This window comes from Diabrotica virgifera, chromosome 1 (assembly GCF_917563875.1).
Source record: "Diabrotica virgifera virgifera chromosome 1, PGI_DIABVI_V3a".
In the NCBI taxonomy this organism is placed as follows: domain Eukaryota; kingdom Metazoa; phylum Arthropoda; class Insecta; order Coleoptera; family Chrysomelidae; genus Diabrotica; species Diabrotica virgifera.
Window position 1 is genome coordinate 103887211 of NC_065443.1, and position 18959 is coordinate 103906169.

The 18959-nt window shown below is 34.3% G+C and overlaps 1 protein-coding gene across 1 annotated transcript in view; it reads left to right on the forward strand.

The window, feature by feature from the left end:
• The window catches only part of LOC114325346 (protein jagged-1b), a 698311-nt gene that overhangs the window by 545196 nt on the left and 134156 nt on the right, over positions 1-18959 (forward strand). Inside the window, exon 6 of the mRNA XM_028273403.2 lies at positions 16281-16414. Within this exon, the coding sequence (XP_028129204.1) occupies positions 16281-16414 (134 nt within the window). The remainder of the gene's footprint in view (positions 1-16280; positions 16415-18959) is intronic.

Genomic DNA, 18959 nt, shown 5'->3' on the forward strand with positions numbered 1-18959 from the left:
GGATAGGGACAATCGAGTAGACGAAATTCACATCAAAGATATTGAAGAAGGATTGGTAAGAATAAAGATTGGAAAAGCGGAAGGTACAGATGACATAGATCCGGAGATGATGAAGTACGTGGGAGAACGAGGCAAGTTTTGGCTACTGGAAATAATGAGGGAAGCATGGAGAACAGAAAAGATACCGAAAGACTGGGAAGAAAATTTATTGATACCAATACACAAGAAAGGAGATGAGGCGAAATGTGATAACTATAGAGCTATATGCTTATCATCAGTGGCATATAAAGTCTACACCGGAATAATAGAAAGAAAGCTCAGGAAAGAGCTGGAGGGAAAATTAGAAGAAGATCGAGCTGCTTTTAGGAAGGAAAGAGGAACAACAGATAATATATACATACTGAGAAATATAATTGAAAGGAAAAACGAAATAGGAGAAGACTTATATATTACGTTTATAGATATTAAAGCTGCTTTTGATTCTATAAATAGAGAAGTAATATGGTCAGTAATGAAAGACCTGCAAATCCCGCAAAAGACAGTAAGCGTGGTAAGTACATATAGAAACGTACTTGCTAGAGTACAAATCAACGGAAACAGATCGCCAATAATAAACCTAAGGAGAGTCTAAAATAATAAAACAAAGGGACAGTCTCAGCCGTTTTGTTTATATTAGTAATAGATAGAGTAATGAAGAGCGCCAAAAGAAAGTCAAGGCAATTACAGTCAACAATAGGGTACAGGAATTTGGTACCAGTGAGAATGAAGGGATTACTATATGCAGATGACCTAGTAATAATAGCAGACAATAAAGAGAAAATGCAAAAATTAATCGATATCTGGGTGGAAGAAATAGAAAATTTGAAAATGGAGGTAAATGTAAAGAAAACGAAGACCATGATAGTAGCCCAAAAGAAAAGGGAAGAAATAAACCAAACGATATTTAGGTGCAAAAACGAAATAATAGAAACAGTCTCGACATTTGAATACCTGGGAGTAATAATATCAGAGGATGGAAAGCTAGATCAAAAAATCTCATACAGAGCGAAAAAAGCAAATAAGATCTACTATGCACTAAATAGAACAATATTTGGAAAGGAAGAAATAGATAAAGAAATAAAACTGAAGGTATACAATGCAATATCTGTACCAACTTTAACATATGAAAGTGAGACATGGGTAAACAATGCAAAAATAGACAGTACAATAAACGCAGCAGAGATGAAGTAGCTGAGAAAAATAGCAGGGAAAACGAAATTGACAGAATAAAAAATGAAGATATTAGATAAAGACTGAAACAGGAATCGATAATAACCAAGATCCAAAAAAGAAAATTAAAATGGTATGGACACATTAACAGAATGGACCAAGGGAGACTACCAAAGCAGGTCACGGAATCAAAAAGATATGGTAAAAGAAGGAAAGGGAGGCCAAGGAAGAGATGGATCGATCAAATTATAGAAATTGGACAGGAAAAAGGAAAAACACTTCAACAAATGAAAGAGTTAGCAAAGGACCACAAAGAAATGGAAGATATGGATAGAGGACGAATAAAACCTCCGACGCCCCTGAGGGGCATAAGGAGTTTCGAGAAAGAAGAAGAAGAAATTATAAAGCTCAAAGCTATTGATGTAAATAAAGAATAAAATTGTGTCTAACGTAACATATTTTGATATTTAATTTTTGTCCAAGTGTTTTTATCTCACGGTAAATAGATCTAAAAAATCGAAAAATAAAGCAATACAACTGTTTTTTCCTAAGATTGATTAACATGACAGATCTGTTCATGTCAAGCAAATTATTTAACTTGCTATATTTGGTCTAAAGTATATCTGTAATACCTTTTTTCGATCTCGAAAGAGTAAAATACTATAACGAGGTAGAACAATTCCAAAGCTGCACAAGAAAATAGCAAAACTTGTACAATAAACTTGATTTTAAGGGAGATTAAGGAAACATTTCCGCAAAGATTAGAGACACTTTCTCACGTATTTCAGATCAAATTCCTAATCAAAATCTGATTTACTTTTGCGGTAATTGACGTGTCTTCTTTATGTCGAGCGCGATCCATCCATCGATTGTTATAATTTAATCTGTACTCTACAAACTCGCGATCAATATGGTCTAATGCAAGACATGTTGTGACATAGGCGTACAACTTTACAACGCAAGTGTTACCTAAAAGGATTCGATATAAATCTGCGATTTATTGGGTCGTTATTTTAAATAGTCAGTGACTGTTTTGTCGTTTATTCGTTATTGGAGGTTGTAGACATTATATTGCACGCAGAATCCATTGTTTTTTTATAACCTAAAGATTATGGTTAGATTTTTACTCATGTTACGATAGGTAAAAGTGAAATCGTTTGTATGAATTTAGTTTTAATCAGTGGCGACTCGTATTAATCATATTAAATATTTTACATGAATGTATTGCCTAAAAAAACCAAAGGATAACTTTTATATGGAGCAATATATATATATAAACTTCTTCTGTATAATCTTCTTCTTCCACAGCTTTTCTCTTTTCAGGATCCGCTGTTCCTTACTGTTCTTTACCACTCATTTCTGTCCATCATATTTTCTTCACCTAAATACATGTTTAAGTCTCCTGCCACACAATCCTTCCAACTTTTCTTTGGATTTCCTCTACATCTCCTTGCATTAACTTCTAACAGCTCTATGATTCATCCCACATAGTTATCATTTATCTATGTCTAACTTGACCAAACCATTGCAGTCTTTGTTACTGAATATTTTTTGAAACTGTAGTCACCCCTCTCTAAGTAGTTCTTGATCCTGTTCCTTCTAGTCTTACCCAACATTGACCGTAAACATTTTCATTTCAGCTACCTCCATCTTGTTCCCGAATCTTCTTTATAGACAACACTTCACCGCCGTATCAACAACAGCGTTCAACAACGCAGGTCTCACCACACTCTTGTATATCCTTCCTCTTAGCGTTTCCCCGATTTTCTGATCACAGAATGCCCCGCTCATTTGTTTATAGTTAAGCCAACCAGCCTGTATCCCGTGAATAATTTCTTGGTCTAGTGTTGAAGCGTTTTACATGTCTGCTCTAATGGGATCAAGGATAAGATTAACTATATAGATACTTTGGGTCGAAATGGGGCTAGTAGAAGGAACAGACACATAAAGCTCCATGCATACGACAGCTCATTTTTTGTGCGGTGGCGGGTCGTGGAATCGTTAGGGGGGTAAGAGGGTTTAAAAAAGACTAACTACATAACCAAATAAGCAAAGCATACTTACACAGACTTGAGGACTTTCCTACTATTTAAAGAAATTTGGATGCCGTTTGAAAAATCCTCAAATTCACATATCGAGTACTTACTGGACATATTCCGTACTTATGGGAACCAAATTGGGGGACATTCATCTTAGATTCCTCGTTTGGGTTAAACTGGGCTATCATTTACCTTCCTATGGCTTCTATGCCATTTATTTTCTTTATTCTAAAACTTATTTCATTTGTATTAGACATCTGGTTAATAATTTTTTTAAAGAAAGAGGTTACAGAAATAAAAATAGGTACATTTTACAATGTTTATTCAAACCTTTAGACCTTATTATTATTACTTTGAGAATAAACATATTCTCAAACAAGAAGAGAATAAATAAAACAAATATATGATTTTACAATGCTTAACCTTATTTTTTAGCAGTGTATCTCTAAACAAAAATTTGACTTATGACTGTCAAAAGTCACTGCCATTTTATAAATATTTAAAACCTTTACCAAATTTATATCCACATGAAATTTAATTAAAATAAACATATTCAAACCTTTAGACCTTATTATTATTACTTTGAGAATAAACATTCTCAAACAAGAAAAGAATAAATAAAACAAATATATGATTTTACAATTCTTAACCTTATTTTTTAGCAGTGTATCTCTAAACAAAAATTTGACTTATGGCTGTCAAAAGTCACTGCCATTTTATTTACTTTACATAAAACTTTCCATGTTGAAAACAAACTATTTAAATATTTAAAATCTTTACCAAATTTATATCCACTTGGAATTTAATTAAAATAAATATTATTTCATACCTTCATTTTTAAAACAAAATCCAACGTCACATGTCACACTTGGAACTTAACCAAAATTTTCCATCCAAGATTGGGAAGACATTCAATCCTAACCAAACAGGAAACAGGATAAGTTGATACCAAATAAAATATCATCGGGGTACTTCAATACAGGAATTCTTACAGGAATATTACCATAACATCATAAAAACTGGAAAAGACAGGAACCACGCACTTTTCTACCGGCAAACCAAACTGCGACACACTGTTTCACATGAATATATCCAACTTATTGCTGTGAAACTCTGCAACAATATTCCTTAATGTTTACTGGACATATTGCAAGTCCTTTTCTTCGTTTTCCATAACGAAAAAAGCCATTTTAAACCGGCAAAGTGCGATTCTATGAGTTCTACGGGAAAAAGATGTTTAACCTTCAAACATACTTTTAGAACTAAACTTTCCTCATCACCTTTCTCAGTGAAAGACGCTCACGCGTCAAGCCGATCATTCTTTCGGGAAGACAATGGCCAATCGGCGGAGAGAACTCAACAATCTTTCAAAATTCACACCAATAATACTAAAAGATGCTTCGCGCTCGAAATAAAGGGAAAATTACTCCTGACTTTTTCTAGAATAAGGAATGTTTAAACAAGTAAACAGGAAATTTCCTAAGTTTTACAATGTTGCGAAATAAACGGTATTACTCAGAAGCAGGGGCGGTTCAGAATATTTTAATGATATATAAACTCACAAAATAAATTAGAAAAATAGATATTTTTCTTGGGATAGGATATAAAATTAATGGATACTATTTACAAAACATTGTAGCAGAAATCCATCTGCTACAGTGTTTCATTTTCCGTTACCTAGGAGCTACGTAGGACTAAGAGCGTAGGTTCTCCATGCAATTCTATGTCCTCAACCATTGCTGTTCCTCCCAATATATACCTAGTCCGTTTTCTACCTGCCCACCTTAAATCCTCACTCTTCAATAGCCCTTCTCCAACCCTTTAACTTCTTCTCCAACATTTCCTTGCTCTACTATACTAATACGATATCATCATCAAAGAGCATTGACCAAGGAGCCTCCTCCCTTACCTTCTCTGCCAGTACATCCATAACAAGATTAAACAAGTGGGGACTCAGTAAAGAGCCTTGATACAATCTAACCGTCACTGAAAAACTTTAAGTCAATTTAACACATAAGAAGAAGGGTTAGTACTTAATCTGCTCCTTTGGTCCTTAATTAATTAACGCTCAAATGTCATTTGAGTTTTGAATTTGACATTTAAATGCCAAATTTGACATTTAAATTTCAAATTCATGACCTGTTCAACATAACTTTTTTCAACTCCATTTTATTTTTATATTATGTGTATTTCAGCTGTCTTCTAATTCTAAAATTCATTCGTTTACAAAATCAAATAGCGGTGTTTTAAACTAAATCAGATCAATAAATTTTCTTCTTTTTCAACACATAATTCTTGTAGTAGTTTCTTTTCAGATTGCTGCTATTCTTTGTATAATGAACCACTAAATCTTCCTTAATGAATGCGATATTTTAATTAACTCTCGTTTCGCTAAATAGCTCATTACTTGTTTGTTTTCTAAAACGTATCGATTAATATATGTCTACCATCTTTCATGACAATTTAATTACTGTTTACATGATCGTACTGCCCTACCTCAACCTTTTTACAACTATAATCGGTAGTTGTATGTATTTATAGCTCGATCCAGTTGTGAATCGTAACGCTTTGTTATTATATCTGACATTGGATAATACTTTTCGTTAGATCGAAAAAATGGACAGATTATTTTTTTTTCTTTTTCGTTTACTTTATTATTCGCTGCTCTTATAAAAATCATGATAATTCATTCCGTCGTCATATTTTGTGCACCTATTATATTTTTCTTTGCATTTTTGCATCTCTTGAGCCTACCCTTTCTCCAAATTCTTGCGCTCCCATATCTTATTGATATTTCCACTCCAGAACAATATTGGTCTTCCTCTTTTACGTCATAGTGTTTGGACTTTTCCTTTCCATTTGATTAGTTAAAGTGTCTGTGGCATTTAATCTATGTCTAATGACCTCGTTCGTAATTGTGTCGTGCCTTGATATTCTGGCGCTCCTTCGAAGGTAGTCCATCTCTCCTACATCTATATATAGTTTCAATACTTTAACATACAGTTGAGTCCGCGAATCTTTACCCGTGCGTCATCATTTCAAGCATACGAAATAAGTCGATGATAAGTCGGAAATTGAAATTTACTAAACGCAACAGCAAGTCACTTGCTGTTGCGTTTAGTAAATTTCAATTTCCGGCTTATCATCGACTTATTTCGTATGCTTTAATTTAATGATGACGCACGGGTAAAGATTCGCCGACTCAACTGTATAACTTTCTTTTTGCTTCAATGTCCGCAAGTCCACACTCCACTTCTGTATGTGACTACAGAGTCTTTAAATGCCAGTCCAATCCTGATCTTTATTTTCTCTGTTGTACGTCGGTCCAGCATACTTAAGACTTCCTTTCCCTGTTATATTCGGTCTCTTGTCCCAGCCCATATGTTGTCAAAGGTGCTCCTAGATATTTGAATGATTTTACCATAAGATTTTACCCTAGATATTTCCACATAAGTGTCTGACACAACCTCAAAAATTAACTTGGGAGTTAAACACTAAATATTCTGTTTTTGCAAACTTATGTTGAGTTTCCATTCTGTATATTATGATCCGTATAGTCTTCTCGGCATAAATTCCAGACCATAGGAGTCCTGTGCGCTAGGTTGGCCATCTGCGAAGCTAATACTGGTTAAGTAGGCTTCTCCTACTGGTGTCCTCATACAGGTACAACAGCGTCTCCACTTATGTAAAACTCTTTCTAAATTAAAAATTAAATAATAGAGTAGATAGACTGCATACTTTTCTTGATTCTTTAGTTGGAAATATATTATGGATGACATAACTAGCATGGGCCGCATATAGAGTTCTATCAGACATTTTTAAGAGCAACATGCCAAATTATTTGAAAAAAAAATTCGACCAGTGTGTACGTTCAGTCATGCCTTACGAGACCTAAACACTTTCCATAATCCAGACCACAGTAATTAAACTCAGAATAGCCCAAAGAAGAATGTAAGCATCATTATTTGGACTGCCTCTCAGAGACATAGTTAGAAACGAGAAAATAAGAAAAGCATACGTCACAGATGTTATAGAACATAGTATGGCTAAAATGGAACTGGGCGGGCCATGTGGTCAGAATGAATGACGGACGGTGAACCCAAAAAAAAATCGTGGAGACCACGAGCAGACAGAAGAAGCAGAGGTAGACAACCTACATGATGGACAACCGACATCAAAAGAGTTGCTGGGAATTGGCAGGTCAGTTGACCAGAAATTAGGGACGGACTATGTTCAACTTTAGACGCAGAAGACTAAATGATATTGATATGAGTTAGTAGATTAGAGACACATTTTATCTACAATTAACTACTTTTTCTTTTGCCCTTTAATTCATCCAATTTTGAACATAGGCTTTCCCCAGTTTCCTCAATTCGCTTCTGTTTGTGCTTTCTGTTTCCAGTATGTCCCTCCTATTTTTCTAATGTCATCTCCCTATCTCATCTCTCATCTACACCATAATTAACTATACATAAAGATCACAATCTCACATACAAACTGAAAGAAGATTAAATAATATTGTAGATTGCATATAGTAGGGGAGCAAAGTATGCTAAATGTGCAGTCACTCGAGCGCTTTGGGGACCTATTGGGTTGTGAAGTGTAGGTCCTAAAACCAAAAAACGTTAAGTCAAGTTTTCCATTTTAATGGGGACTTGTCCATTTTTAATTTAATATTCCATTTCCAACAATCGTTTTTTCCGATTATAACGCCATGTATCCATAATTCGAAAAATGTTTCGAATAAAAGTTACTTATTTTTACTTAATTTAAAAAAATTCAAATGACAATAAAAAATGGGGGCTCCTATTTAAGATTTTAAAGTAACCCCCACGCCACCACCGTGGGGGGTCGTGTTTGGTGCCATTCGATAGATTTTTCAAAAGTATTGAATAAGTGTATTTTACAATTTTTCGATCTGATGTTCATTTCGCGAAATATCGCGGGATTCGTATTTAAAATATTAAATTTACCCCCCACCCCTCTACGTGGGAAGTCGTGTTTGGTATCATTCGATAGATTTTTAAAAAACATTGAGCACTATATTTTTTAGTTTTTCTATCTGTCATTCATTTCGCGAAATGTTCGCTTTTTTCTTGTGACAGTTTGGGACTCACCCATTTCCTTACGCCCGGCTCAAATCGTCAGATTTTTGAAATATACACTCTTTTGCATGTACTTAACTTACGTTATCTTAATCTAACAATTTCGAGTTTTTTAAGGATAGATTTTTTTTTCGGGTCCTCCTTAACGAACTCTCCTGTGTTAAGAGCCAATATATGGTAGAGGTACCTCTGCAGGGTACCAGGTTTCTCCCCATATGCTAATCTGACGCGCTCGAGTAATTGCAAAAATCCCCGCTTGGGCTACCCCTACCCCTACCAATATTAATATAGATTTTTATAAATATAAAACTTTCAAATTATTTACGGATTATTTAAACAAATTTATTATTAACATTAAGTACATATATTAGGTGCTTTATTATTCTTTCATAACCGCTGCTCTCCATAATTTGATCTCATTTCTTAAAATTGCTGTTATAAACCTAATCACGAAAAATTTAATTATCTTCGTGAGAGACATAGGCCTCTATGAAATGTTGCCCTGGAAGCCATTTTTAATTTATTGCCAACGTTTGCTACATGCGGAGATGAAATACCCGATTAGAATTTCAAATACTTTGTGAGAATTGGGCATGGTAGGTATTTAGACACAGAATGCAGAATAATAATGACGAATTGCGACGTATTATGTGATAGAGGAGGACGAGTTCTGTCTAAGACAAAAAACGCTTTTTTTTAATGGAATGTAACTGCACGAGTATCAATATTTAAACAACACGGGGAATTTGATAAAAGACTAGAAGAAGAACAGTTTCGTGATGAAGAAAGTCTGCCATTTAGGACATAAAAAGCATGGAAGGATTAATAAAAGTGATGATCCAAACAGTAAGTTTTATGATGAAAATGTTGATGATGTTAATAAATAAAGGTTTTAACCACCTTACATCATCATCATCATCAGCCTGTTGATGATGTTAATAAATAAAGGTTTTAACCACCTTACATCATCATCATCATCACGTAGTGCTACAACCCTGGGTGGGTCCTGGCTGACTGTACAAGTTTCTTCCAATTTGTTCGGTCTTCCATCAACCTAGGGTCAAATGGGATGTTCATCTTTTGGAGATCTGTTTGGATGTTATCTCTCCACCGCATTCTGGGACGTCCGAGTGGTCTTTTGTCTGTAGGAATCTCCTCCCATACCAGTCTTACAAGTCTCTCGTTATGAAGTCTGTGTACGTGGCCTGCCCATCTTAGTCGCTGTGATTTAATTTCTTGGACAATATCGGTGTCATTGTAGAGTTCTTTTAATTCGAAGTTGGTTCTGATCCTATACTGGTTTGTGTTAATTTCGTGGTGAGGTCCGAAAATTTTTCTAAGTATTTTTCGTTCAAAAGGTCTGAGCTTTTCTTCGGCAAAAGAAAACAACAGAAAAATGGTAAACTATATTGGACTATATTGAAGTGAGAAGTAAACTATATAAATCCAGTATAAAACAAAATATGATTTGCAACATGAATGAATGCATGTTGCAGAAAAACTAGTCAGAGGAATACCTAAAAAGCATAGAGTTAAAAATGAATATCCTAGGCTAACTCTAGGTGTCACACCAATATAAGTAACCACTGACTGTTAACTTCCATGAAGAAGTAGAGGAAAAATGCCAAAGCACATTTTGGTGACAGTTAAACAAGAGATATTTGTAAATAAAATTAAAAATTTTTAACCCAATATAGAAACATAATATGGAAAAAACGTAATGAGAGAATTCAAGCCCTCACGGAAATAAAAATATGGAAAATTGAGATGATTTAATCATCATCAAGATCATTAATTAGTCTATATTTGTCCACTGCTGAAAGTAGGCCTCCGGTAAACTGATTTCCATAGTGAGCTTTATATTATCAGTCCATCTGGTTGGTGCACATCTTCTCTGCGTCGATATGCCTCTTGGCTTCGTCGTCATTCCATAATATAATCAATTTATCATCCGTCAGTGTGGTAATGTGTCCGGCTCAACTAATCACTGATTCCATACCTATGATTCTTTTTATTTTTAGGTGTAGTATGTACTATATCTCTGATGGTAACCCCCAATATTGATCTTTCCATCTCTCGTAATGTGTTACTCCTATTTTATTTATTGTTCTTTTCATCAGAGTTAGTGTTTATGCACCATATGTAAGAACGGGTCCAATACATTGCTTAAAAGCCTTTCTTCTCAAATAGACTGGAATATTGGACTTAGCTGGAAAAATTTTCCTTACTCTCTCAACGCCCATGTCAGATCAATTTGAATTTTGTCGCCTATACAAGGATGGTCATAAATTTGGTCTTTGAGGTGTTATTTTTAAGACCAATTGTTTTTGACGCTTCATAGAAAGTGTTCAGCATTTTTAGAATTTTATCAACGCTGGCAGATATTAAGACGATGTCATCGGCAAATCTTAAAGTGGTTCAGATTCTTTCCATTTATATTAATTCCCCTATAATACTCTCTTACATCAGCTGTAAACAATTTTGGGAGATAGAATCACTCTGTCTAATTCCACGTTCCGTCCGGAACATTTTGGTGTCTTCATGAAGTCGGACAAAAGCTATACCTGTTTCTCAGATACTCTTATTCAATACTCGAAAGAATATTCTATGATGATCCTAATTATCAAATCATCATCATCATCAGTAGCTCGACAACCCTTTTTGGGTCCTGGCTTGTTCTAGGATTTTCCGCCATTCTGTTCTGTCCTTGCTTTGTTCTTACAGTGGGTAATCTCAAGTGTTTTCAGATCTTGTTCCACTTGTTCCATTTATCTAAGTTTGGGTCTTCCCTTTGACCTTCTCCCTACTGGTGTTTGCCTCATTATATGTTTTGGTGTTTCGGTTTCCAACATCCGTTCAACATGGCCCATCCAGCGCAGACTTCCGATCTTAATGGATGTTATGACGTCGGGTTCGTTGTATGCTGCGTATAGTTCAAAATTATATCTTCTGCGCCGACGTCATTTTCTTTCACCCCCTTATATATGTGTCTGAGGATTTTTCGTTCAAACGTATCTAATAAGTTCTCATCGCTTTTCGACAGTGTCCATGTCTCTGATCCATATATAAGGACCGGTTTTATCAGGGTTTTGTATATTTTGCATTTGGTTTTTCTCGTGATGTTGTTAGATCTTAGATGTTTAATTAGTCCATTATATGTTTTATTAGCAATATGTATTCTTCTCTTAACTTCTTCGCTAACATTGTTATCTGCGGTAACTAGTGAACCTAGATATGTAAAAAAATTTACGCTTTCGATGTTATAGTCTCCTATTGTCAGATTCTGTAGGTTTTTTTGGCCTATCGATTTGCTGGCCTTCATGTATTTGGTTTTTATTTCATTAATATTTAGGCCACTGTATTGTGCCGCTCTGTCTATCGCATTAAATGCTTCTATCATTTCTCTTTTGCTTCTAGCTATGATATCAACATCATCTGCAAATGCCAATATTTGTACACTTTTTGGTATTATTGTTCCTCTGGTATTGACTTTTGACTCTCTTATTATCAAATGCCTCTTCGTATTCTACGAATATAAGAAAGGGTTATATTATATGCATTTTTCTATTCCGTGTTAATAACTTGTAGCAGATGATCCTTTGTGTTCCATATGTGAAACGTAACCCAGCCAGGTCAAAAGGTTGGTAAATATACTTCTAGTTTGTTCACAAACCGTTTTCTTATCTTCCTCTCCCCTTTCTGTTATTTTTTTGTTCCTTGTTTTCCAGTTTTATCAATTATATTAAGCTACATTTTTTAACTGCGTCTTGTTTTTATTTTTTTTTACATTATGTTTCTCTTATCTTTTATGAGTCTGTATTAGTTGTTTCCTTTAAGTTTTTCCTGCATTTTTTTTAATATCAACAACTAGATGTGTATTGCTGGTTTTACACCCTTTTACTCAGTGTTAAATACTTACCTGATTTTAACAACATCAAATACCGCCTTAATATAAATGTCCATCTCTATAAAGAAAGCATAAATTCTGTTGGGAGTCTCGTCTTCTAAATTTTATACAATAATCACTTGCGAAAATGCTTCAATAATAATTATCGAAAATTATCTGTTGCAACACCGAAGCCTGAGCAATGGTGAATATTTTGATATTCAAAATTTTGCAAATAATGTATATGCGATCATAATTCCTGCCAATTATTTAAAGATTATTTAAGCTATTTACATAGAAGATTTAACCGATTGCAATAGGATGGTGAATATAAAATCAAATTTGTAATTTATGCAAAATATCCACATATTTGCAAATATTTTCATATGATCACAATCATATTTTCATATATGATATTTTCACATACAATGAGGACGCTTGAGTTTCATTCATAAATTCATTTTTTCGAGAATGGACGACTCTGGAGATAAATGCCAAAACAGGTTAATTTTTATTTTTAAATTATAATTTTTTGGCATAATATGTATCATACTAGTGACGTCATCCATCTTTCTCGTGATGACGTAATCGATGATTTTTTTAACTGAGAATAGAGGTCGTGTGATAGCTCATTCGAAAGGTTATTCAATTCTCCATTCACTAATATAAACATTAGCATAATTATTTATACAGGGTGCAAAAAACATTTTTTTAATTAAATTAATTGAGACAAAAAGTAGCATGTATATAATTTATTTAATTCGAAATACATTTTACTGTTGTCCAAAAACAAGAAAAAATGTTTGTTCGATAAATAAATATTGTTTTTCGCTTAAATTCAATATTAAAGCTGCGAACCACCTGCCTCTTAGCAGTTTGAACATTTAATTTAAGCGAAAAACAATGTTTATTTTTCAAATTAACATTATTTTCTATTTTCTGACAGCAGTAAAATGTATTTTTCATTAAATAAATTACATACATTCTTATTTTTGTCTAAATTAATTCAATTCAAAAAAATGTTTTTGGGCACCCTGTATAAATAATCACGTTAATGTTTATATTAGTGATAGAGAATTAAAAATTAAATAACCTTTCGAATGAGCTATCACACGACCCTTTTCTCATTTAAAAAAATCATCGATTGCGTAATCACGCCCAGATGGATGTCCTCACTAGTACAGAAAAATTATAATTTAAAAATAAAAATCGACCTGTTTGGGCATTTATCTCCAGAGTCGCCCATTCTCGAGAAAATGAATTTATTCTAACTCAAACGTCCAAAACTGTATACGTTGTTCCTTATTAATGTTGCCTCAGCTGATCAAGGACTTATATTTCGTGAACCTTGAGAAGGCATTTGACAGGAACAAATTAAAGCACGTTATCAACTTATTATATGCAAGAGATATATCTCTAACAATAATCAAAACGATCGAGAATATCTACCATAACAACACAATAAAAATAATAGTAGAAGGAGAACTAACTGGCCCAATTGAAGCTGGCAGTGGGATACGACAGAAAGATACCCTGATCTATAATCCCTCTATTGTTCAATCTGATCATAAATGAAATAATAAAAGTAAGAACGAAGAATCGATGTCAAGTAGAACGAACACACCACAGTGGCAGAAGACACGTCAGATGGAAGGTGGAGAACATCAGAACTAGCTAGGTAAGAAGTAGAAGAGTAGACTGGTACGACCGTATAAGCCGAATGACAATAATTAGAGTAGTAAAGACTAAAGACAGCGAGAGATGGTTCCCGAATGGGAAGACGATCAGTGGGAAGAGCATGAAAACAATGGAACGGCAACTTACTGGAAGCCTGGAAGCACATTGAAAAGCAGACAGAGCCATGTCTATAAAAAAGAAGAAGAAGAAGCTTATGTACTGATTTTTGTGTTAAAAACACGAATTTGCGGTTATTTCCACCTTTTATACATTTATTTAAAGTAAAGTCTTTTCGAAGCCGGCCTCACGTCCGAACTGCGCATCACTAATTAGTACTAACGGTTAAAGACGATAAATAAACCTTAAAACACTCATAAATTTAAGCAAAATCATTCATAAACTAAAAGTAGTTCTGACCTGAAGCGAAACAAGTGACAGACATAAACTAGCGGAGTGATAATTCCCATTATGTATCATTTATCATCGCGTGTAGTGTCCAGCTCTGAAGCCATTCCGTTTTTCACTTCCTACTTTGTATAAGTGTTACTAATGCGATAATTACATGCTACAAAAAACAAGTTGTAGTTGTCTTTTGCATAATTAATAAAAGTGGAATAAAATGGGTTGGGTAATTAATGAAAACGTCAACGTTTATCAAATTAATAATGATTCTGTTTCATCGATGGAAGAACAGCATTTCATAAAATGATGCTGAACAATTTCTGCATACACTACACATTACTTCATAATTTTATTGGGAAATGTATTTTTGATTTATTCGGAGACAATCTTTATGATTGAAATTTGAAAAATAACAATTAGAGTATTTTTTTATTATTATAACATAACATAGTCATTGGTAAATATTTTGATTTATAACACATACATAATATACTTGGTATTGAAAGAGAGTTATACAGACCATTTATGTATGCAACCTGCCTACAAATTGGACAAAATTATTAATAAGTTTCTATAAACATCTGCATTGCAATTCGATCTAAGTTTTCTTCATTTGGCTTCCACATGTTTAATTTCAGTGTCCTGTCTTCTTTCTGCACAGAAACGTGGAGATAAAAACTTTTAAGGTGAAACAGTAGCGATCAACAGGTAGCGAAAACGCGTTCCAAGATTGCGGCTGTAATTTTGAATATTTTTTCGAGATATTTGGCACACGTATTCGTAATATAATAAAGAATGGCGGTACAGAGCCCAATTTGAAAAATATATTAATATGTGGAAATTACTCTGTAATTAAATACAATATTAAAAAACGAGCCTGTACCGCCATTAAGAAGAACAAAAAAATACACTTTCTTCAAATAAAATTTTTTATCCGATGCCTAGATTTTGTGTCATTTTGGAACTACTAATGAAATAAAAAATTTTAGTAGTTCCAAAATGACACAAAATCTAGGCATCGGATAAAGAAAGTTTATTTGAAGAAAGTGTATTTTTTTGTTCTTCTTAATGGCGGTACAGGCTCGTTTTTTTAATATTGTATTTAATTACAGAGTAATTTCCACATATTAATATATTTTTCAAATTGGGCTCTGTACCGCCATTCTTTATTATATTACGAATACGTGTGCCAAATATCTCAAAAAAATATTCAAAATTACAGCCGCAATCTTGGAACTCGTTTTTGCTACCTGTTGATCGCTACTGTTTCCTCTTAATCAGTAAGTATTGCTCGTTCTGACATATTATGGAACTGAAACATGGGATTTTAACAACAGCATAGTCGACAAATTTCTAGAGCTATGGAATGGAGAATGCTCAATGATTACAAATCCAATGAAGAAATAAAAATGCGATCAAAAGTAACAGATTGATGTAATCCAAAAGATTGCCATGTTAAAATGGAACTAGGCAGGATAAATAGGAAAAATGGAAGACAACCCGAAACGGAATGAACATTAAGGGCAAATAAGAGAAGTAAAGGCAGACCTCAAACCTGATGAACTGATGACGTCAAGCGAATGGCTGACCAAGAATGAATGCAAAAAACAACGAACAGAAATAAATTGACACACCTAAGGAAGGCTAAAACATCGGAAGGCTTTAGTAGAACATTTTCAGACGAAAAATCAATTTTTTGATTCTGTTGTAGATGATGTTTTGGTACTATTTGTTTTTGTTTTTCTGTCATCAAGTTAATTGCATACTTTACGGTACGTTTCGATTCAGTTCAGTCTTCTCACAAGTCTTCCTGATGAAAGGTAAACCTTGAAACACGTGTAGAATAATGGACTCAAACTAAAACTAAATCGCAATGATCTGTTTCTCTATTTTGTTTTCGTTTAATTTATTCTTTATTCGTTAAAATCCGTACGTTAAAAACTAACAACTTTTTTTTTCCAGATGCCGACCTGGTTGGAGAGGAGACTACTGTGATCAATGTGAACCCTATCCAGGATGCAAGCACGGATACTGCAATGGATCTTCGTGGCAATGCATATGCGACACAAATTGGGGAGGAATTTTATGTGATCAAGGTAAGAAGATTTTTTTACTACTACCTATTATTTCCACAGTATAATGCTAACGAATCAATATGGTCAGTCCGCGAAAATCCTTTGTTGTCTATGTTCCATTTTGGTGATGGCGCATCAAAAATTGTAATCCTTTGCGCAGATGAATGACAGTTAACGGCATCCTACGTAGGGGTCGACAAGATAAGAATTATTGTCTTGAAAACAACTTCTTGTCTTGCCTTGAAAAAAAATCAAGAAATAAAAAAAAAATTGTCTTGACATCTTATATCTTATCTTGTCTTGACTCAAGAAATTTCAAGATCTTGAAATTTCTTGATTGCCCGGTCTGGTGATTCCCCGGCGGCCTTTTAATTGAGTTGCGTGCTAACATGGCCTCCACGACCACTGGTTCTTGACCCCGGGGAGTCCATGATCTGCATTTGTTTCCTGACGAACGCAAAATTGACATGCAGTTGGTCTGCCTTAATTCATGACTTATTAATTTCGATTTAAAAATGTGCTAAATTTGTTATTCCGATTTAAAAATCTGCTAAAGTTGTTATTTAAAATAAAATCTAGTTTGCAATTTTATTTTCAACTGGATTAGGTAAAGCGTCGATGATACTGGATACGGGATACGGGGCTTTACAAGCTGCTAGTCGGCGAGTTTAAAAGCTAGCGAGTGAGCGATTTAGCGAGTGTCGATGACAAACATAGCTTTACACCCGCTCAGTATTAGCCAACTAGCTAGCAAAATGGAATCAAATCATCAAATGTTGAACTATTTGTTCTCAACATTATTTTTATAAGCAAAAGGATCTTCGTCCTCCAATTCTCTCAATAAATCTTAGGAAACACCATATCTCTCGCGTTTTCCGATCCATGATTTTACCCATTTTCTTTTCTGCTTTAAGTTTTTCTTTAGTGTCGTACATTCTAGACTGCATTGCAATCCATAAGTCCGATCCTTTTAAAATAGGTAGAGGAGTCCGACAATGATGTATTCTATCTCTAAGTCTTTTTAATTTCTATGGGAAATATATAATGATAAAAGCACTCGACAAATGGAATGACGGTATTTCTATCGCAGGACAGAAGATCACAAATCTCATATATGCAGATGATACAACATTAATAACTGCATCCGTAGAAGAAATGTCCAGCCTGCTGCAGCTAGTGGAAGCCGAAAGCAATAGATGTGGTCTCAAGATCAATAAACAAAAAACAAAAATTATGATAGTAGTTTATTCAAATTCACTTCAGACAACAGGAGCCTTAGACCAGTTTGAAGTGGCTAACGAGTTCAATTATCTAGGATCCTACATCAGTAATACAGGATCTTGTGAAACAGAAATACGTAGGAGAATAGGCATGGCCACAAACGCTATGAGTCGATTATCGAAAATCTGGAAAGATCGCTCCTTATCGAAGAATACCAAAATAAGATTAGTACGTGCCCTAATTTTTCCCATATTTAATTACGGATACAATATTGACGAGAGAAAAAGGATTGACGCCTTTTAAATGTGGTGCTGGAGAAGAATGCTTCGGATCTCATGGACGGAACACAGAACAAATCACTCAATCCTCCAAGAGCTTAATATTCAGACTCGACTTTCCTCTATTTGCCTCTCCACCGTCTTAAAATTTTTCGGCCATATTGCAAGAAGAAGTGATGATAATCTTGAGAGATTTATAATTTCGGGAAACGTTGAAGGACGCAGAAGTAGAGGTCGCTCACCTACTCGATGGACGGATCAATTACAGAAAGCCAGTGGAAAAACATTCTCTGAATCCATGAGGGAAGCTCAGGACAGAAGTCGATGGAAAGAGATAGTTGCTCGTATCATGGGGAATCACGACACTCAGCAATGAGGAAACGACTGAGGAGGAGGAGACTGCATTAGCTAAAATAACTACTCCCGCGCGAACTAATTCCGTTGACATTTTTGCTGAAGCTGCAAACACGCAGACACTCTATTGGCAACCAGTTTACTAGCAGCAATGATGACACAAGGCTAGTTAACCAGCTTACAAGCTAACACGTCAGCGAATAGCGAAAAATTAGACCGGTTTTCTATTTTGCTCGCAGCTTTTTTACAATCGTATAGTCACTAGCAGTTAGTAAAAATCTCGATGATACTTAAGCTAAATACAAGCCAGTTAGTTCGCTAGCAGCTTGCAAACTCGCCCCTTGTGATCGACGCTTAAGAATCCTTTTTAATTTTTTTATTTATATTTTTGTAACTCGGTTTAGCAAAAAAAAAAGTGTTCAATAAATTAAAATATGTTATTTTATCTTTTATGTTGTTATGTTGTTATAATAAGTTATCTTTTTCACAATAAACACGTTTTAGAGCTTTCAATATTGATGAGCTTTCAATCTAAAATTACTTCTTGTCTTGATCAAGAGCTTGAAATCAAGACAAGATCAAGACAATATCTTGAAATTTTCAAAATTTTGTCTCAGAAGTGGATTGCAAAATTGGAACCGTCAAAATTCGAGAGTGAATTAACTGATTATTTAGCATTAAACTGTGCTATTTCTATTATTAATTCAATATAC